This window comes from Arachis hypogaea, chromosome 10 (assembly GCF_003086295.3).
Source record: "Arachis hypogaea cultivar Tifrunner chromosome 10, arahy.Tifrunner.gnm2.J5K5, whole genome shotgun sequence".
In the NCBI taxonomy this organism is placed as follows: domain Eukaryota; kingdom Viridiplantae; phylum Streptophyta; class Magnoliopsida; order Fabales; family Fabaceae; genus Arachis; species Arachis hypogaea.
Window position 1 is genome coordinate 420,816 of NC_092045.1, and position 21,399 is coordinate 442,214.

Sequence of the window (21,399 nt, forward strand, 5' to 3'; positions counted from 1 at the left end):
TTTGGTTGTGTGATTTTGGTTTTTATTTGTTCAATAATTTAACAAAGATATACAGCTAGCTAGACAGAAGCTATAACTAGTCATGTTGTTAATCATTCAAAGAAAGCTTGAAATTTTTCGTTTCATCGCACAAGTGTCCATGTACCTCTCTCAAATTCACACGCGTTCATACATTTGGTTCAATCATATTTCGTTTCACTTTCAACATAGCCACAAGTTACTCTATATATAACAGAACATACATGCTTAGGAAATAGTCTTATTTTTATATATTTTCTTTTAATAATAGAATATTGGGCCACACATTTTATATTAATAATAATACTTTGTATATATGAAAACCAAAACAAACCTCAGGAGTAATGTTAAATTATAATTTTTTATAATTAAGATCAACGGTTACTGAAACACTAATACGACGGTACACTTAAAAATCTTCCGTATATTTATATCCTAGGAGGAAAAAAACTAACACTAAGAAGGTTTCTCAATTGTGCCAATAGCATGCAAAAGTTTAGATATACCACTTTAAAACAAAATAAAATAAAATTTTACATTAATCTCTATAGGAATATTATTACACAATATTTTAATTGATATATAGTTTGCTAATAATATATATTTGAGGGGAATAATGCTAGAAGTTTATAGAAATGTATGTATGTAAGCTTTAATTTAATTTCATGTTTAGGGACAATTAACGAAATAGGAATATTGCACTGCCATTTCTATCCTTATTATTTAAGTTCGCTATTAGCTAGCTCTCTTTAAATTTGTAAACGAATTTATTCACAAACTTTAATTTAATCACATTATACAGAATTAATAAGAAGAATATAGTATGTAAACTATTGATCAATTGTACATTATATTAATTTTGATATAATTATGATAAAAGCTAAGTAATTATTTTGAAGGTGTTTGCTAAATTAAATGATTCTATATAATATATATTCTCTTAAACTAAATAAAAATTGAAAACAAGGATACTTATAGAGAGTACTGTATAGTCGTTGTCCAAAAATGGTTTTCATTATATATATAGTACAATAATTGAGCAAAAGATTTGAAATCAATCTTTTCCAAGTACAGATTCTAGAGATTTCGAAAAGGTATATACTTCCCTAGAAAGAGTACCGCTACGCCTATCATTAATGTTTCTGTTTATTCTAATGTTTGAGAAGGGTTACGGTCCATGCAATTGCAATGAAACAAGTAACTTAATCTTAACTTAATAATAACATATAGATATAGAGATCGACATTTCAGCATGCCGTATACAAATGGGGTTTGATACTTTGAGTTTGATGGCACGCACATGATTGTGTTCCATCAATTATTTATTATTATATATTAAATTCAAACTATTTATTCAATTCTTATACTTTATAATAATCACTAATCAGTAATTAGGCGCCGAATGAAGATTACTATGTGGACAATTTGCTACGTGTTTGAACAATGCCAATTTATCATGACGTTTAAGGATCTTTTGACTTTCCCTCCTTTCTTCCCTTTTCATTTTCATGCATAATAATTTTTAACTTGCATACCTATTATTGTAAATAAATTAAAATAACAAGCGGAAAATGAATCCAACACAAACACACCAAAATGTTTTTTGTTTAGTGTTCACTCCCTCATTCCACCTAATAATTTTCTCCTCTCTCGAATCTCGAGAATGAATCTTACTAAGTGCATGACTTTTTTAAAAAAAATGGGATTACATCTAAATATGAAAATAAAAAACTAAGAAAATTTAGCGACGATTGGAATAAAACTGCCGCTAAAAATAAATATTAGTTTAGTAATTATGTGTATAATTTTATTACATTTAGCAGTAATTAATTCTAACTGTCGTTAAATATAAAATTGATAACAACTCTAATGATTAACTGCTGTATTAACCATCGCTATTTTTCATTCAACAGCGAATTTTTACGATGGTCGCAAACCGATCGCCGCTATCTGCTAAAATTGTTGTAGTGTTATTTTCATTTCCGCGATATAATTAGCCCATAGATTTGTCAACAACTCTAATGATTAACTGCTGTATTAACCATCGCTATTTTTCATTCAGCAGCGAATTTTTACGATGGTCACAAACCGATCGCCGCTATCTGCTAAAATTGTTGTAGTGTTATTTTTATTTCCGCGATATAATTAGCTCATAGATTTGTCTATGATAGAAAAAGTAAAATAATTATAAGATAGTAATATATATATATCATCATATTATATACGTGGCGTATCATGCATCATGAATCCATATATCATATTGATTCGTAAGAAAAATACAAGGATTACCAAGGAAGCAAAGATTCAACACAAATACATACATCATACAGTTTTAATTTAATGTACAAAATATTAGCTGGCACATTTGTGTTCAATATTTAGTATCATTAAATTAAATGATGAGATAGGGACCTTGCCACATAGGCACATATTGAGAATAATAGAGAGAGGGGCATGCTTGTAATTGTGCAATATCAATCATTTGCATCCTAATCATCAATCACACCCATATATAAAGGGCCCATGTGATTCATTTAGAAACTCCCCACCAAAATCACATTAACAAAAAAACAAACATATACACATCCTCTCTCTCACACATAAACTATACTATATACACTATGGCCAAACCATATCTTGAGGAAGATTATAATTATGATTGCATGAAACATTACAAACCAAAACCTCGTCACTATGCCCAAAAACAACAACATAGGAAAGCAAAGAATTTGAATTTATCTTTCTTTGCTTCTATATTTTCCCTTTTCATATACATATCCATCTTTTATATTTTCAACCTTTCTCCCTATGATCTATTGAACAACAATATCTTTTGGTTCTTCATGTCAAACACCTTAATCCTCATCATAGCTGCTGACTATGGAGCATTCTCTTCATCAAAAAAGAAGCAAGATCATCAAATTTATGAAGAGTATGTAAAACATAGCCAGCAGCAAGAAGCAAGAAGCTATGAAGCTGATAAACAATGTATTAATATTAGTCCCAAAGAAACTGTGGATGACGAGAAGAAGAACAAGAAGGAAATTATCATTAATCATCATCATGATGATAATGAGATTACACAAGAACGTGTGTTGGAAATTGTGGCATACAATGAACCAAAGAAGAAGAAGCCTAGTGAAAAAGGCTCCAATAACAAGAATGAGAAAAACACTAAGCCTCTGTTTCCATTGCATGGTGATGAAGAAGATGAGAAAGAAGTTGGTATTGGAAGGAGTTACTATAAGAGAAGTAAATCGGAGAGAGGTCATAGAACTAAGCGTGTTGTGATTGATGAGAGTAAGAACAGCAGTGTGAGGATTAGGAGGTCAGGGAGTGAAGGAGCAAAAGTTGAAGAAGAAGAAGACAAAGAAAATGATGAGTTTTCTAAAATGTCAAATGAGGATCTTAATAGGAGGGTTGAGGAGTTTATTCAGAAATTCAATAAACAAATTAGACTTCAGGCAGCAGCTAGAAATAATACTTAATTAGATATATAATAAGGTATTATATATAGAAATGTAATGTATGGGAAGGTGATGTGCCAGAAAATTTTGCTATATCTTAATATTTAGCTTGTGCTTATTTTGAATTGTGCATTTTCGTCTTGGTGAAAATTCAGGTAAAATCGACTTCAGGTGAAGTTGATACTTGAGAGCTGTTAGATGATTTAAATTATTTGATTAAATTTTCATCTAACGGCTCTCAAATATTAACTTCACGTGAAGTTAACTGCTTCCATTTTATCAAACAGATCGTGCATTTTACTCTTTAGATTAAATTACATCATATATATAGTCTTATGATTCTTTACCTATTTTCTTTCTTTCTCTTTTTTTGTTGGTATATATATACACTAAAAGATTAGGGGAAAAAATTTAGTTATTGAAAATAGAAAATTAAATTAAGGACCTTCTTTACAGAAATGAAATTGCAACCACAAATTTTTCATTTATTTTTTCTTCTTCTTAATTTGCGATCACAAAATATATAGATCCTTATATTCACCAGAAACAATTAATATATTGTGTCAAGAAATTATTATTATTCTTAGTTTTTTTTTGTTATTAGAAATTATTATTAGCTAGCACTGAGCACCTTGCTTAATTTTGTGGGCTAGATTGTGTATCCGTACAAAAGGCAAAAGCAATTATCAAACGTGTTGTATGCTTAATTTGTTTTCTTGTTCTTTTTTTTTTTTCGTTCTAATAGCAATTGATGTGAGATTAACTTTTCTTACTAAAACATAATAAATTGATACTTTAAAAACTTACTAAATGATGTTAAAATATTAGTGAAACTATTTGGTAATATTGTGTATATAGACTAGTCCTGTATAAAGATAAACATTTAAGCGTTTAAAATTTAAATAAAAATATTTATATTTTTTAAATCGCTTTTAAAAGGTTATTGACTACTCTTAACAAATGGATTCCTTTGTGTTGATGATAATGAGAGTGTCCTATCTTTTCTAAAACAAAACATTTAGAAGCTAGTACTATTGCTCCAATGGGCATAGAAAGAAGGCCCAAGGTCATGGGAGATAGCCGGTAAAGGTACCTAAAAGAATAGGAATAATAATAAAAAAAAACTCACCTGTCTTTATCTCTAAACCAATTATTGTCGTGTCCGAAAAAAAAATATTTTGTGACTATTCATTGTTATTACAAATTTTCATAAGATCTATTTTTCTTGGAACATTTTCCTTTTATTAATACTTTTAATATTTGAATGATAATATTATTCCGTGAGTGCAATTAGTTTGGCAAAGCCCATGAACAAGTTTCTTAGTTAGGCCGCGTTTGTTTACGAGAAAAGAATAAGACAAGTCATTGAGAATAAGATACAAATAATAAAGACGTAAATTTTATATTTTTATATTTTATTTGGTGATAAATTAAAATAAATTATGAAAATCTAATTTATTCTTTTTTTATTTAAAAAATTTGAGAAAAAAATATAAGAATAAAAAAATATAATTATAAAAAACTAACAAGAATAATAAAAGAAAAAATAAAAAATAAGTTGTATCCTTTGTTAGTGTTTCTGTGTCCTTTTTATTAGGATGGACACAAAATATACTAATTCAGTGTCTCTAAACACAATGTTTCTGTCTATAAATCTCAGTGTCCTGTGTCCCTGAAAACAAACATGCAGCCTTAGTTAACAGTAGAGTTAAAAGTAACGGAAGCAGTAACAGAAGGAGGGTGATCCGTTATTATGCTATCCTGTGTGTGAAATCTGAATTGGTAGGATTGAAGGCATGGCAGTGTTTTGTATCCAAAGCAACTTGTCTGGGTTGGCAAACCCAATTCCCTCAAGAAGAATTAGTAGGCGAGGAGCCTTAGCTTTTGTCTCCTCCATTGTTGTTTCTTCTTGGCCTGGCCTTGCTAATCTCAATTCTACACCACCTGCACTTGCTCACAACCTGCTACAAGATGAGTTTCAGCAACAAGAACACCTTCTTGTGCACCTTTTTGAGGTCAGCAATCTTCTACCTTGTTGCTTTATTACTTCTTTTGAATTTAACTTGGGGATAGATTATCACAGGAAACATCACCGTCTGTTGTTTTCATTAAAGACATTGAATTGAGGATGCTGGATGAGGATGAGAATGCAGATGCAAAAGTCCAAGGCACTGGTTCTGGCTTCATTTGGGATCAATTTGGTCACGTAGTAAGAAAAATCCAAGGACCGATCAACTTTGACAAGGAATTTCATTTCATTCTCTCTTTGATTTTCCTCATATTACTTCTTTTGATTCAACAGGTTACTAATTACCATGTTGTTGCCAAACTTGCTACTGATACAAGTGGTTTACAACGTTGTAAGGTATTTCATAATTCTGTTGCCGTTTTGGATTTAATTTGTTTGTGTGGTCAATTTCTAACTATGTATCAAGAGTGTTTCCAATCATTCAAGCAAGGTTTAATTATTCTGTTGGTACCTATAACTCTACCAAATTTTTAATTATATTTTTTTTCCTTTCAATTGAGTCTTCTAATTTTATAATTACGTTATTTTCATGTTAAAAATGTTAAAATTAACATAATATTTTTACCAAAATATATGCGGTCAAAGATTTAATTAAGTTTTTAATTATAAATACCTTCAATTTGTAAAGAAATATTCAGTTAACTCTAATATTTTTTACACTAGAAATGACTTAATTACAAAATTAAAGCAGTGTAGGGACTCAATTGAAAAGAAAAAAAAAGTATAAAGACCTAATTAAAAATTTGGTAAAACTATAAAAACCAACAAAATAATTAAACCTTCAAACAACCACCCTTTATCTGAGTAGCAGCACAACACTACTGTTAATGCAAAATCATGATACTGTCTACAGGTTTTCTTAGTTGATGCCAAAGGGAATAGCTTCTACAGTGAAGGCAAGATAATTGGGTTTGATCCAGCCTATGATCTTGCTGTTCTCAAGGTACATTCTAATCCTTTTTTTTCCCTCAACAGTTGATTTCTTTATTTGTCAATCTTATAGGATTCTTCTTTATATGCCAATAACAATGATCCAGAGTTTCTTTTCTCTTGATCATGTTGATGTTGCATAGGCATAGCTGACATTTTTCCTTAACTTGAGGCATCAACACCTACCTTCTAAGGTTCTAAAAATTAACAGACAATAATTTTTGTATTTGCAGATTGATGTTGATGGGCACGAAATCAGGCCTGTGGTTCTTGGTCAATCTAACAAGTTACATGTAGGTCAAAGTTGTTTCGCAATTGGGAATCCTTATGGATATGAAAATACTCTCACAACAGGGGTAATTTTTCATGTTGTTTCCTAGATAGAACAAAATGTGTTGCACCTTATAGGTGTTACTTCATTGTATTGAAAGAAACGGATGTTATGATGGTGTATTGTGTGGTGTAACTTTTGCAGGTGGTGAGTGGTTTAGGGCGTGAGATACCTTCACCAAATGGAGGGGCCATTAAAGGAGCTATTCAAACTGATGCAGATATTAATGCAGGCAAGCAACACACCTCATTTTCCTGATGTTTCCAGTGCCAATGTTTGAATTGTGATGTTATGTGTGCATGGATGGAAAACAGGAAACTCAGGAGGACCATTGATTGACTCATACGGCCATGTTATTGGCGTAAATACAGCAACCTTCACCAGAAAAGGTAACTGTTATGTGTATGCTATTCTTCACTAAATGAAAACTCAGGTGAAGTCGACTTTACGTGGAGTTGATACCTGAGAGTCCTTGAATGAAAATTTAGTCAAATCAATCAAATCATCTAACGGCTCTCAGATATCAACTTCACCCGAAGTCGTGAATTTCCACCTTCACTAATGTTCCAACTACCCAAGAATACTTATTTTGCTATTTTTCACGCAATTTCAGGGAGCGGAATGTCATCAGGTGTTAACTTTGCGATTCCCATCGACACTGTTCTCAGGACTGTACCATATCTTATTGTTTATGGAACACCTTACAGTAATAGGTTTTGATCAACCATGTTCCATATCTTGTGTGACATTTTTTACAGTAATAGGTTTTGGTAACGAATGAATAACATGTTTGATTGATGTTCAAACAACAACCTTTACAAGCATGCTAAATTACTAGCAATATTAATCTCAGATATAATAGCATGACTTGAGGTGCATAAATCAACTATTCTCATGTATCAATATATCAATTGAGAAATCAACAATGAATGTGTGGGAGTTTTTCCACTATCTTTCATTAAAAAAGAAATTGCTAATTGATGTCGAAAGTGAGTTGCTTTGTTAGAGGCAGGTATATGATCTATGCTGATTTTGTGATTTAGCACAAAATTCGACAATACAGATAGTTCGACTAAGATCGTTTGACCTAAAGGTGAGTTAATAATATGTAAGTCAAAATGTCATAGCATGTGAGTTGTTCCTCGAGAATGTAAGTCGAAGTATCATAAGGGTTGTTCCATAAGAACTTAGCACAAGGATTCAACTTATCATAAAAGAAGCTGAGTCGATCACTTCTAAAAGTCGAAATGAGTAATTAAACAAAGGTTTTATCCAAAAGCCCTTTAAGAACGTGGGACTTGAAGACTAATGTAAAAAAAGACACAGGACATCAACCTTAAAGTCAAGATTTTTCATGGTCAAGGCAATATCGTAACCTAAGAAATAGGAGGAAGTTAGCTCGTGGGAAAAAAAAAACACTGCAAATTTATCCTTTTGGACTATAAATAAAAGAAAGACATAGGTGAAAAAGAGACTTCAATCTGAACATCACACTATCACACAAAACTCTACAAAATCCAAAATTACACTGACGCCATAAATGTAAGTGTCCTGAAATTTACCTTTATTCTTAATTTTTTTCTCTTTTATTTTCAGTTTCTTTTGTTTTATTCCCTTTTCATTTCTTTGCGAATATTTTAATTTCTTTTATTTAGTTATTTTAAACTTTAATTTACTTGTTATTTAAATTACAGTTTGTATTTAGTTCTTTCTCTTCATGTTCATTTTATCTTCACATTGTTAATTTTCTTTTCTTTCAAGCATTTATTTCCAAGTTTTCACTTCATTTTATCTATTCCAAGATTTGGAGACTTAAACTAACCTATTTGGCTATAGTTTTAATCAAAACAAGATTTAAAGGGTTAAGTAGGGCATTGCAGTTTTAGGATATTTGTTCTGTGATTGTTAGTATCTTGTTTTGAATGTATTTACTTTTTGTCATGTAGGTGTTCTATCTGCACATGGAAGCATTGCACGCTTAATGCCCTTGCCCTCTGAAGTATTTGGACTCCACTTGTTTTTTGAAAAGTTAGGGAATGAGCTCACAGTTTAGTCTTATTTTATCACAACATGATTGCCACTGAAACCATAGTACCTAGTACAAAATTGAAGATCAAATTCTCAACCAAAAGGATAGAAGTTGATTCTGGAACAACATGTGAGGCTGCACAGAAAGTTTCCCTAATTGATCAAAGTGAGCTCTCTAGTACAATACCATTAATGAAGGACGTCTTAATTTGACTACAATTAACGATCAATAAAATGAATACAAGTAGAGAAGTCTCTGCTTTGAACATATATTTAGCTGCTTCTTGTTAATAAATTATAATAGTAAAGTTTGAAGCAAGAGTTGTAATAAACATACAAGAGTAAAATGCAAGAAAGAGAAGACAATAATAACTAACTAAGTAAGAGATAGAAGGGACAACTGTTCGTCGATAGAGCAATCAACATGACACGTGGCGCGACAGGAAGCAGGAATGAGAATGAGGCCAAGGCACCTCTGTTCGAGGGGAGAGGGAGAGGATCGGCGAGTGGTGCGATACTCGACGGCATCCTGGAGAATGATGTTGCCTTGCTTGTCGATGCAGTAGAATCCGCCCAAGAAGAATCTTCCATCCTTGATCCCCACCAGCATTCGCCGAAACAGCAGCTTCCTCGCCCGCCCAACCGCATCCGACCCTTCTCCAACTGCTTCTTCTTCCATCGCCCCCAACCACACACTATTTAGGTTTTCAACTCAACCACGACTTCCCCTATATCATACTACTTTTCGCAAATTACATACAACTCCCTTAACAACTTATAATAATTGTGTAAAATAATCTTATATTTTTAGTAAAAATTAAATTTTGAAGGGATAAAGTATATTTTTTATCTCTAAGTTTGGTAAAAATAGTCCTAAATTTTGTTTTGTTTCAATTTTGTTTTAAAAGTTTTTTATTTGCATCAAATATACCCTAACATCTAATTTTTTGAAAAATTTAAGACAAATTTAACAACAATTTCATAAGAATAACTCTCAACACAAGCAAATCAAGCATAATTTTTATGTATTATTGTTAGATTGATCTTAATTTTTTTGAAAATTTAGTCATCAAAAAGTATATTTGAAACAAATAAAAAATTTTTAGGACAAAATTAAAATAAAATAAAACTTAAAGATATTTTTAAAACTTTTGCTAAGTTTCAGGAATAAAAAGTATACTTTACCCAAATTTTAAGTAATTAATTGAAAAACATATAAAACCAAAAAATGGATTAATTAATAATGATTAGAACTACCGAGCGGGGTATTATAGTAAAACAACAAAATAAAGGAGGAAGAAAAGGTGAATAGATCCTGCCCTGCCTCCTAGAGAGATTCTCAGGGAAACAAGAAATCGAGTGCGTTTCTCGGCGAAATTCGAAACATCAGGGCTTCAACTAGCTTCGCTTCTTCTTCATCATCTTATCTTATATCTATTAATCAGGTACACAAGTCTCTTACTTTTGGTTTCACAAACTTCAATTTTTCTTAGCTCTTTTCCTTTTTATGTGAGGTTCCTTCCCCATTTGACACGCCATCTTATACCCTTTCTTCTTTTCTTAAGCTGGTGTTGAATTATGCTCTCTCAATCTGTAATTGGTTCTTTTCATACGATTACACCCCCGGCCCCAATCATAGCATAAAATGTTGGATTCTCTTCACTCCACTCAAAGAGTGATATTTACTATACACCACTAATTTCCACATTTTCAGCTTTGCTTGTTTTCAATTTAAATATAATTAGAATAATTTATATGTTGGTGTTGCAGGCTCATCCTGCGGTGAATCATATTTTAATACCTTTACTTATCTATGTAAATCTGTTTAATTAGTTGGATTATTCTTTCATTTAAGATTGTTGTCACAAGGGTGGCATGGGAGAAGAAGTTTGGTGAAAAGAAAGTTGCAGTATTTATTTACTTGGCTTTTTTCTCCCAGGAGTCTTACCGGTGGTTTGTAAAATGGGGGAGACTGGGAAACGATATCGCAATCAAAGGGACCATGATGGAAACGGGAAGAATCAAAAGCGGCGTCTGAATGACAAAGTTGAAAGGGGAAATGATGAATTGATTATCTATAGAATACTGTGTCCAGATGGAGTTATTGGGAATGTCATTGGTAAGAATGGAAAAGTCATCAATACAATAAGGCAGGAGACTAGGGCAAAAGTCAAGGTGGTGGATCCATTTCCTGGTGCCAAGGAACGGGTTATAACAATTTACTGCTATGTTAAGCAGAAGGAAGAATTTGAGGTTGATGATGAGCTCAATAATATGCAGCCTTTATGTGCTGCCCAAGATGCTCTTCTCAAGGTTCATTCTGTCATTTCAAATGCCATGGAAGCCGTTGGAGATTCTGAAAAGAAACAGAAGGATAAGGAAGAATGCCAAATCCTTGTTCCATCAAGCCAGTCTGCAAATATCATTGGTAAGGCTGGGGCTACCATTAAAAAATTGAGGGTAAAGACAAGGACAAATATCAAGGTTATTGCAAAGGATAGGGCCAATCCGGCACACTCATGTGCTATGGACTTTGACAATTTTGTGTTGGTTGGTATATTTAATATTTCTAGTAGCTTTCCTTAACAGTTTTCTTTTCTGATCCGTTAAACATTCTTAGTACTTTAGCTTTGGGATCTTACAATTTCTATATGTTGAATAACATTTCAACATGGATATTTTATTTAGCTATTAAAACAAATTCTTTTGCAGTGAACTTTTACCTTACTTTTTGGCCTTACTACATTCATTTACCCTGAGTAGATTACTGGTGAATCAGAAGCTGTTAAAAGAGCATTATTTGCAGTTTCTTCTATTATGTACAAGTTCTCTGCAAAGGAGGACATCCCTCTTGACACGACAGTACCAGAAGTCCCTCCTAGCCTTATTATTCCTTCAGACATTCCAATTTATCCACCTGGCAGACTATACCCAACTTCAGATCCTATTATCCCACCTAGACCTGTTCCTCAAATCCTAGGTGCAACAAATGTACATGATCTGCAAGGTTATGCTGATTCAGGAAATGCATGGTCTCTGTACTCATCTACACTTCCAGCCGTTTCTGATCCTGGTGGTTCACAATCTGAGGAATTAATTGTTAGAATGTTATGCCCCTCTGACAAGATTGGATGTGTCATCGGGAAGGGAGGGAGTATAATTAAAAATATAAGGCAGGCTAGTGGTGCTCGTATCGAGGTTGATGATTCCAAGGCTCGTTACGATGAGTGTTTAATCACTATAACTGCAACAGAGGTATACTATATCGGCTTCTTCCACTTGTTTCAATGATTGAGCATTTTCACTGAGATGTATTAAACATGGTAGAGTCTTTGATATATCCCTATTGAGAAAGTCTAGGGGGCCAGCAACTTTTGTGTTTTGTGGCCAGCACTTAACCATCAAAAGAAAAGTGAGTGATCTCCCACCATTGGATGTAATCTCACACCATTAAAAACACTATTGATAGCCAATTGATGCAAAACACAAAAGTTGCTGGCCCCCTAGCACTCCTCTATCTTATTTGCATGGAAACGCTTAGACTTTTGCGTATTATCAATGTTTTATTTGTTCATTGTTATAAGTTCAATTTTCAAATGTATATGTTAGTATGAGAAAAAGGAAAAATCACATTAGACATGGGTATTGAGTTGAGGAGTTGCATGTTTGACATGAAAGCTGCTCCAAATCATTGAATTTCATGATCGATTTCGCGTTTGGTTTACCAGTTGTTGGAGTTTGTTGATACCTAAGTACTCTGCGTGCAGTAGGTTTTCCCATTATATGTTTGTGAGCTGTTGTTTCGTATAATAAAATGAGTAAATAGTCATGCAGTATGATTTGTATTTTGTAGTCATCAAGTGATCTGAAATCCATGGCAGTGGAAGCTGTTTTGCTTCTGCAAGGGACAATAAATGATGAAGATGACACCCCAGTTTCAATCCGGCTCCTAGTTCCATCCAAAGTTATAGGATGTATTATTGGGAAAAGTGGCTCAATCATAAACGAAATTCGGAAGCGGACTAGAGCAGATATTCGAATCTCGAAAAGCAATAAGCCTAAAATTGCTGATGTGAATGACGAACTTGTTGAGGTTTGAATTCTTTTTTGTTTAATAAGTTTTCTTGTCTACTTTGTGTATGTGTTTATTCAATGTTCTCTTTAGGTGGTTGGTGGAGTTGATTGTGTGAGAGATGCACTAATCCAGATTGTACTAAGACTGCGGGATGATGTATTGAAAGAAAGGGACACTGGCCGTAATCCTCCCCCTATAGGTTCTGAATCGTTTTATTCAGGTGGTTCTGTTCTTCCAGTGAGATCTGTGATCCCTCCAGTTCCTGATGTCCCTGCTCCATTGGCTTATGATCAGAGGACTGAAAGTGGAACTGGGCTAAACATGCTTTCTTCCAGCAGCCTGCATGGTTTTGGATCTTATTCGGTATGTTTTGCTGCTATTTTAAAATTCAATATCATATCATATATGCTTCTGATTTGAAGTTATTGGTTCAATGTATGGCTAAAATTAGTTATCATTTATTGGTACTTTACTGCTTATGATATCAAATATCTCACAAATCTTTATTTATTTGTTTGTCATTTTTTTAATGGTGAAATGTATTTGTTTTATTAGTTTCTTAAGATTGAGACAATTTATTTCCAATGTATATGATAATGGATTCTATTCTCTGGAGAAAATTATTATATTATGGACACTAGATAGTGACCTTGATTTATTGGTTCTGCTAAAATTTAGTGTATTTTACCATTGTTTTTAAATTTTATAGCTCCTTGGTCATGTGCTGGGATGGTATATCTGGATTAAAATATTATGTTATGATGATATGAATATATAGTGAAGTTGATGTAGCGAGTGCTGATGAATTTCAGCATTCTCTTCTCTTTTGTTCTTAGAGCTGTTCCTTTTATTCAACACATCCTTTCCACTGTACTGTGTTCTCTTTTCTAGTACAAGAAGTTGGCAGCTGCATTAAATTCATTCTGTATTCTTCTTCTGTCTATTGTTAAATATCCACTCTCTATTTTTAGTTCTTAAATGTAGGCCACTGGCATCATGTATTGTTTGCTTCATTGTAATAGATGGGAGAAAATGGCTATGGATCTATGTCTTCGTATGGCTACAAGCTATATGGAGGGTTAGTATATAGTTTTATCAATGTTCTACATACATTTTTATACTTTGCAACTACGTTACTCCCCTTTTTATGTTAATCTGATTAATTCTTTTCAAATCATGTTTCTGCGCCTTCATTTGTTATACTCAGTTTGCCTCCTTCATCAACTATGGAGATGTTGGTCCCAGCTAATGCTGTAAGCAAAGTGTTAGGTAGAGGAGGGGCAAATATAGCTAATATTAGGAAGGTTTGTTCTCCAGCTCTGAATTCATTTTCTTTCACTGAATGTTTCAGTGAAGTAATTATTGTTTTGAAAGATGCATTTCTATATTATCTGTCATACAAAGGGGTTGGCATGTGATGTTGCAAGGTTTATCATCGTAGGATTTAATTTTGCTATTTTCATTTATTCTTTATTCAATGAAGATGCCTCCTATAAAAATTCATATTTCTATACTGGTGATGCTACATGACCAAGTCATTTTGGTAATTAAGTTCAACCAAGGTGATCCAATAGTTTAAGGATTGATAACCAAAAATTTTAGTTGAAGGAGGAGGAGGAAAGGCATAAGAAGAAGAAAAGTCTTGGTTGGACTTGATTACAAAAATAACTTGTTCACCTAGCATTTCTCTTTCTATACTTATCTTAGTGGCAGATTCCATTACATTGTCATATATATGCTGTATCATGTCGGTCCAACTTGCAAGAATGTAAAATTAAGAAACTGAGTTTCACCATATTAAGTGAGTATTGAGTTTTCGTAAGAAGGAAGCAATTACTTGTGCAGAAACTAAATGGAAAATTTATCAAGATTTCTCATATTTTTTGTCACACATCTGATGGACCATAAGATGTTCATACTCTCACTGTCACTCACTATCATATTAGCATTTAGTATTGAATACCAATTTCTTTGTGCTTCCGTACCCATTGTACCTGAATATCTTAGCAACTGGTGCCAATATGCTTCATTGAATGTGTATTTTATGTCTATTTCCTTTAATCCAGATTTCTGGAGCAACAGTAGAGATTTCTGAAACCAAATCTTCCCGAGGTGATCGTATAGCTCTTATATCGGGTACACCGGAACAAAAACATGCAGCTGAAAACTTGATCCAGGCATTTATAATGGCCACATAACCTGATGGAGTTATTTCTGGTGTTTTAAGATGAAAAATTAATCCTGAAGCATGTCCAGGTTCCTGTCCATAGTTCTTGTATCTTTGGTCTGGAATAGAATATTCTATAGGGTTCTTTTGCTGAACTCCTGTTTCTTCCATAACATTAACTAGCAAGATTCTGCTGGAGTATCCATGGCTAGGTCTGTATGTAGGAGCTATACTTCCTTTCATTTCTTTTTCTTAATCTATTCTTCTTCTGCGCTCTTGTCATAGTAATTTAGGATCTTTCTATCCATTCATGCTGTATTTCTGTTGACCAGTGTGAGACCATCCCCATAAACTATTGTCAGGGGAAACCATAAAGGGTTGATGTTTACTTTGTTCTGCTGGATCAACCTCTTATTCTTGTTTCTTGCTGGAAGTGTTTCTCCTAATGATGCTAATAAAATGCAGATTCTCTGGTAATCTCCTTTTTCTAACTCTTGCTCTGCAAGTACTTTGATCAGAAGTTGGAAAATTGCCTCATGAATTAGAGAATAATGCAGATAACTCTGGATCATTTTCTTCCCTCTGCTAGTATTTTCCATATCTTGTAATCCTAACGTAATGGTTTTTGCAACTATATATGATCATACATTTTTTGCTTGACTTCCGGCTTCTGGTTGTGCTTGTTATCACACTGAGCACACTCCGTTGTTTACCTATTATCTGAAAAACCATTAGAATTTATTTTGTAGAGCTTGTATTCGTGCTTTTCAGTTTTCACCTTAGTTGTCATGTGCCGGATGCCGCTCACAAGAAGATACTTTGTTTCTGCTGCATTTTATTGAGGCAGCTCATAACTGATCCAATGTGTTTAAAATGATATCAGTGAATTTCCTAATTTTATCGAATTAAATTCATTTTATGATCTTGACTCTTTATCTCTGTTGCCTGTGGCTTATCTACTATCCTGTTTGCAACTTAGCATTTATTATCTCAGATGAACTTGGATTATATGGTTAATCAAATTTTGGTGACCTAGAGAATATCCTATCTAAATTTCAGTGATTTTCCTAGTGGTAACTAAATTTGTAGGGAATAGCTTCTTTCCTATCCTTAAGGTATCTGCTTATTTCTCAGATATTGCTTTTTGACTAGTATGAATAATCACCATCACATGCCATAGGATTAAATCATCCTCTTTCGATTGTCAATCTACTATATATCGGTACTCAGATCTTCTCTTGAGAAAGATTCACTCATCCAGTTTTTCTGCTGCTATGTTCAAAATCTACAATAAGACCAGTGTGCTCAAGACTTCCTTTCCTTTTCATCGTCGCAGAGCGCTGTCTAGCTTTCTTTTCATAATTAGTAATCAGCTAGATATTTTTCAATGGGAAAATCATACAAAGCCAGAAATCCCTCCGGAAATATAATAATCCAACTAAGTTGGCAGGTTATGAGTGGTTTAAGTAAGATTGTTATGTTTCTCTCTACAATTATTATCTTTGCCATGGGTGTCCGCCAATGAATCGAGGCAGTGTAGCACTGCTCTTTCCGATGATTACAGTGACATTAAACTTCACCTTTCCTAGCAAATTGTCAGTATATTTAGTTTCTTCATTTTGTGCTAGTGTAGTTTCTAGATTTTGTTTCATAAACTCTCCCTATTCTCATGTCAGCAAAGTTATGCTGACATGTAATGTTTTTTATTTCTTTTCCCAATCCTTTTCATGTATGTTTGGGAGTTCTTCTGAGGTGGGAGTCGAGCCCTTAATGGCACTGAGAAAAGGGAAGGAGTGGGTGAGAAAGCCCTTCTCCTATTTGGGAGCTCCATGAAGACAAGGGACTGCAGTGCCTCCATATCTAAGCACCCACTTGTCCCTGCCACTCCCTCCTTACCTTGCCCTTCCGGCCACTGCTCCCAAACAAAGCCTTAACCCTTAAGGATATACTATACAGGTAGGAAATCCTCCCTGTTCTAGACTATGATAGATTCTAAGTTTACAATACCCCCCTCTCAACTCAGTATTATAGACTCTAGATCACTATCCGTTTTTATTATTATTACCCCACCATCTATCTATATATTATAGGAGAGTAGTGGCTGATTGTTCAATCGACAAGTGGTGCGCTGAGTGATTGACACGTGGACAACACCCAAAATTGTAATGTCATATCTATTGAACCTGAAATGAAGAATAAAAAATAATAGTTATTAAATTATCGAATCTCGAAATGAATAAAAAATAATTGTTATTACGATGACAGAAACAGACATTTTATGTCTTTGAGATACAGACTTCACTATAAAAAGGAGCATGCATCTAATGTTCATACCTCTATCTTTCTACACATCACTTCTTCCAGTTTGAAAAAAGTGTCAAAGGCTAGCTGATTGTAGTGTTTCTCCTTTATCAAGCTAACCATGGCTGAATCGTTTGATTTGTTGATGGATGTCAGTCCGAAAAAGCTTGCATGGAACTTTTTGGTCCATGTTGTTCGTTTATGGAAAGCTCCTTGCCGGTACAATCCTAAGGAGATCAATAGTATTGAAATGGTTCTTCAAGATAGTCAGGCAAGTAATATTAATTGAATATAAACTACATGATCTTATACATTCACACATGCATTCCAAACTGAGCTGTATTTACTATCTTACACATGCATTCCAAACTGAGCTGTATTTACTATCTTACAGGGAGGGAGGATCCAAGCTTCGGTCCCTAAGGCGTTGGTACGTAGATGGAATGATAACATTGATGAGTTCAAGATGTATAAAATGTCAAATTTCATTGTTGTAGACAAGAGAGAAAAAACCAAGACATCTATGAATCGGTGGACCTTAAATTTCTCTCACCGAACTGTGGTGCTCTTGGTGGAGAATCCAACTTTCCCACTTCAAGCGTTTCGATTAACGCAAATTTCAGAGTTGTTGAATGCTGACAGGATCAATGACTCTCAATTAATAGGTGAGGCGAATACATTTACACTTCCTTAGTGTATAACTCATAACTACCTAACAATAAGATGGAAATCGCAGATATTATGGGTGAAGTGGTTGGAAAGGAAGATCCAAAGGAACTCATCACAAGCAAAGGGAAGGAAACGAAGCGTCTAGCTATTTTGGTTGAAGATCTTGAGTAAGTTGTGTTCGTGAATTATAGTGACATAATATAGGTTGTGTTATAATGATAATAAGGGTTAAACCTGTTTAATCACACTGATTTGCAGTAATTATCGTATTGGGTGTGTGTTGTTTGGGGACATGGTTGATCAAATACTACCATACCTAGATGATGGAAGAGTTGAACCATTGATAGTGGTCTTGCAGTTCTTCCGACCGAGTAGATGGAATGGTATGAATCTAAACCCTTTATCCTATACTATATAAATACAATGTACACATTAAGTGATGTCAGAAGTTTTCTCACTATCAGCTTTATAAATAAACAGAGAAAACCTCAGTACAGAGTCATTTCGACATTTCTAAGCTACGCATCAATCCCGATCTCGAGGAGGTTCGCGACTTTCGTGACAGGTTTGATCCACATTTCAATTTCTATAGATTCAAATTTTTTTTAACGGTCAGATGTAGCCAAGCATTAAAAAAATACTTTCGTTGTACCGCGTAGGAGGCTTGCCGCTATACCCTCAAATTTGGTCAGAATTAGTCAAGTCAACACAAACAACTCACATTCTGGGGCAGATGAACTTAAGCGGGGTGATGTGACGGTGAACACAATAGAGGAAGCACTAAACTCAACACAGGTCATACCATCACCTATTTAAATCCACGTTACATGATATGGCATTTACATAAACCCTCATGTATTTGCAGGAAGGCCCTTTGTGGATTGCTGGAACAATTGTGGCAATCAATTCTGGCAAGGATGATTGGTTTTACAAATCATGTAGAAAGTGTCCGAAGAAGGTTGAAACACCAATTGGAAATAGATACGAGTGTGGAAAGTGTGGCCACACTCACGGAAGTGCATCGTTAAGGTTTGTGTTCAGATTTACAATATGTTTTGGATGGACTATGTTATTGCAATTTACTAAGTTGTGCAATTTATATAATAGGTTTAAGGTTGAGGTGATGGCCTATGATGGCACTGGTAGCATAACACTGCTTCTATGGGATCGAGAAACGGTTCAACTATGTGGTAGACAAGCAGAACAGATCAAGGATGAGGAGGTTCATAGTAAATTATAACAAGTATTATGTCATGTACTTTATATAAATGTCAATGAAATAAACTATAACTTTAGACTTTTGTGATTTAATTTCAGGAACTTTATGCTGAAGGATACCCTGCAGCTCTTGAGAGCCTGTTAGAAAGAAAACTTCTTTTTAAGGTGAATGTCAAATCCTCCAACATCAAGCTCTATGACCAGGTGTATACAGTGATGAAGGTCTGCGAGGATGATACAATTTTTGAAATGCATCTCCCAAATAAAACGTTCTCCACTGTAACTGTATGTGCTAAAAGTTTGTAGGTTCCTTGATTATATTGAGACTTTGAGCAGTTTATTTGGCTATAATATCTAAGTAGGAATATCTCCAATATGGTTGTAGGATACCGGGTGCAGTAACTCGGTGGATTTGTCAGCAGCTATGGTTGATATCAACAATCTTAGTGATTCTCAATATTCTGTGGTAACTCTTGTGCTATATACTTTATAGAACTGGTTATTTTGTGTTAAATCTGCAGGAAATTGACAGTTTTTTTTCATGGGACAGGATGTTGTGGAGGATAGTGTTACAAGCCTCAAGTGCAAAACTCCAGCCAAAACAGCTACCATGGTTTTAAAGCAACAAATTCCCATCAACATTGAGAATGAAGAAGAACTGGGGTTTTCAACCAACAAACTTACCCGCAATCGTGGAAAAAGACAGAAGATGCAACTTCATGATAGCAATGAATGAGCTTTATGAAATACTTATTTCAGAGATATCTATAAACTGTTTTTTGCTTAGCTATTATTGTCTTCATGTTTTGATAATGTTCTTATTAGGGTTATTTATATGTAACTAAAATTAGTAATGAGGATTTAGAGTCTTAACAATAGAGATATTGATTAAGATGGATTCTATATGTTTTAATAGTATTGAATGACAACTCAGGCACTGGATTTTTCTTCACGTGGCTGTAATAGTGATTTCATATATTTGTTTTGTGTTAAGTTACATAATAAAATGACTAGCTAAGTAATAGAAAAAAAAAGTCTTATTATATGAATAATAATGGATACTTTATACAATAGCAATGGCTATCGCTAAGTCATGCTAGAATCAGACACTATTTTCCATAGGGAAAGGGTCAATACTTGATTAAAGCTAAAGTTTTAATTGAATCATAAACCTCTTTAAGTACATTATCAAACAAGTTTCATTAATAGTCAATGCCAATCATTCTAAATTTGACAAACCAACAAGCTAGATAACAATAACTATCCACATATGAGTATTAAACATTACACATAATTGATGTGATCATAGTTTTGTAGTTGCCAAAAAACCATTAAGCAAAGAATTAGGGAGAATTTGATAGGTATCTAATTATAAGAGAGTGTGTACATATATGCAGAGGTATTAGTGCTAAACTAATCAATTTAGCATTAGCCTATCTTGCAAATTTTGTAAAATATAACCATGATATATGTAACTAATAAAGTGGCATTACAAACACTGTTGCATTTTTTATAAGTGTATACTTATAAGAGAGTGTGACACTTTTATGCAAGGGTGAGAATTTGAGAATCAACTTATCATTTTAATATCTTATGATTGATGTCATTAGTGAAAATATATGACAAAAAGAATTAGTCCATGTTATTGAAGTATTGTAATCAAATAGACGCGAGACATTTTTATATTCACATGAATGCAAAATCAGCAAGTATGCTGGATTTAAACAGATGTAGTGCTAACAATTTTAGCTAAGTTTACAAACCAGAATCTCGATCCTTAATGTAGTGCCAGTTCTAGGTTCAGACTATTAATGCCCACAAAGACCAAAGGAAAAATGTGTCATATACGTCATTTACACATCTAACTATATTAAATTATGTGGAAAGGTCAACTTACATAGGGAGTGAGAAATTATAATTGATGAGATGGATAAAAAAGAAACTTTTTCCATAAAAGTGTTCTATACCAAGCTGTTAAAACCTTATCAGAACTATATAAAGCAGATAAATTGCATCACAAGATCTTTAACATATCTACATTGAGTTGTGTGGCACAAGTTTCCAAGAGGTTTTTAAATGTGACTTTATTTTGGAAACGATGAAGAAATATGTGAACTATTCGGTGAAGTTTATTCATAGTGAAGGAAGAAACAAAATCTTTATCCA

General features: G+C 33.6%; 4 protein-coding genes across 12 annotated transcripts; 3 read left to right on the plus strand and 1 right to left on the minus strand.

Moving 5' to 3' along the window:
- Positions 1-2,566: 2,566 nt before the first annotated feature.
- LOC112714330 (uncharacterized) lies at positions 2,567-3,603 on the plus strand. Its single transcript, XM_025765911.3, has one exon. It carries the CDS (start codon positions 2,640-2,642, stop codon positions 3,504-3,506), a length of 867 nt encoding a protein of 288 aa, XP_025621696.1. The 5' UTR covers positions 2,567-2,639; the 3' UTR covers positions 3,507-3,603.
- Positions 3,604-5,170: 1,567 nt separating this feature from the next.
- Positions 5,171-7,745, plus strand: LOC112714334 (protease Do-like 5, chloroplastic). Of its 2 annotated transcripts, none has more exons than XM_025765914.3 (8): positions 5,171-5,500; positions 5,569-5,694; positions 5,788-5,850; positions 6,368-6,457; positions 6,678-6,800; positions 6,920-7,007; positions 7,090-7,164; positions 7,389-7,745. In XM_025765914.3, exons 1-8 carry the CDS (start codon positions 5,282-5,284, stop codon positions 7,493-7,495), a joined length of 891 nt encoding a protein of 296 aa, XP_025621699.1. In that variant the 5' UTR covers positions 5,171-5,281; the 3' UTR covers positions 7,496-7,745. The 2 variants fall into 2 exon arrangements, with proteins under 2 accessions (XP_025621699.1, XP_025621700.1); XM_025765915.2 differs by having other exon boundaries at positions 5,226-5,500; positions 5,559-5,694.
- Positions 7,746-9,060: 1,315 nt separating this feature from the next.
- On the minus strand, positions 9,061-9,482 carry LOC112714335 (uncharacterized). The gene has a single exon (XM_025765916.3). The coding sequence runs from the start codon at positions 9,480-9,482 to the stop codon at positions 9,180-9,182; it is 303 nt and encodes a 100-aa protein (XP_025621701.1). The 3' UTR covers positions 9,061-9,179.
- Positions 9,483-9,559: 77 nt separating this feature from the next.
- On the plus strand, positions 9,560-20,185 carry LOC112714337 (KH domain-containing protein At4g18375). Of its 8 annotated transcripts, none has more exons than XR_011867026.1 (19): positions 9,560-10,248; positions 10,743-11,353; positions 11,567-12,058; positions 12,657-12,896; positions 12,969-13,241; positions 13,901-13,956; positions 14,086-14,182; positions 17,503-17,621; positions 17,745-17,776; positions 17,844-18,011; positions 18,083-18,182; positions 18,274-18,398; positions 18,496-18,580; positions 18,675-18,810; positions 18,881-19,044; positions 19,123-19,237; positions 19,333-19,518; positions 19,619-19,699; positions 19,784-20,185. XR_011867026.1 is itself a non-coding variant. In XM_072205619.1 (12 exons), the coding sequence occupies exons 1-12, from the start codon at positions 15,250-15,252 to the stop codon at positions 19,967-19,969; spliced, it is 1,572 nt and encodes a 523-aa protein (XP_072061720.1). In that variant the 5' UTR covers positions 14,945-15,249; the 3' UTR covers positions 19,970-20,185. The 8 variants fall into 8 exon arrangements, 3 of the variants coding, with proteins under 3 accessions (XP_072061718.1, XP_072061719.1, XP_072061720.1); XR_011867027.1 differs by having other exon boundaries at positions 17,503-17,617; positions 17,741-17,776; XR_011867025.1 differs by having other exon boundaries at positions 17,745-18,011; positions 19,596-19,699.
- Positions 20,186-21,399: the final 1,214 nt, after the last annotated feature.

Excerpts from the sequence above, each read along its gene's own strand:
- LOC112714330 (XM_025765911.3), top strand. The coding sequence starts at position 2,640 with ATGGCCAAACCATATCTTGAGGAAGATTATAATTATGATTGCATGAAA.
- LOC112714334 (XM_025765914.3), top strand. The coding sequence starts at position 5,282 with ATGGCAGTGTTTTGTATCCAAAGCAACTTGTCTGGGTTGGCAAACCCA. Across the intron at positions 5,501-5,568 it reads TTCTTGTGCACCTTTTTGAG|GAAACATCACCGTCTGTTGT; the intron begins GTCAGCAATCTT and ends AGATTATCACAG. Across the intron at positions 5,851-6,367 it reads GTGGTTTACAACGTTGTAAG|GTTTTCTTAGTTGATGCCAA; the intron begins GTATTTCATAAT and ends TACTGTCTACAG.
- LOC112714335 (XM_025765916.3), bottom strand. The coding sequence starts at position 9,482 with ATGGAAGAAGAAGCAGTTGGAGAAGGGTCGGATGCGGTTGGGCGGGCG.
- LOC112714337 (XM_072205617.1), top strand. The coding sequence starts at position 10,766 with ATGGGGGAGACTGGGAAACGATATCGCAATCAAAGGGACCATGATGGA. Across the intron at positions 13,242-13,900 it reads ATGGTTTTGGATCTTATTCG|ATGGGAGAAAATGGCTATGG; the intron begins GTATGTTTTGCT and ends TCATTGTAATAG. Across the intron at positions 13,957-14,085 it reads GGCTACAAGCTATATGGAGG|TTTGCCTCCTTCATCAACTA; the intron begins GTTAGTATATAG and ends TGTTATACTCAG.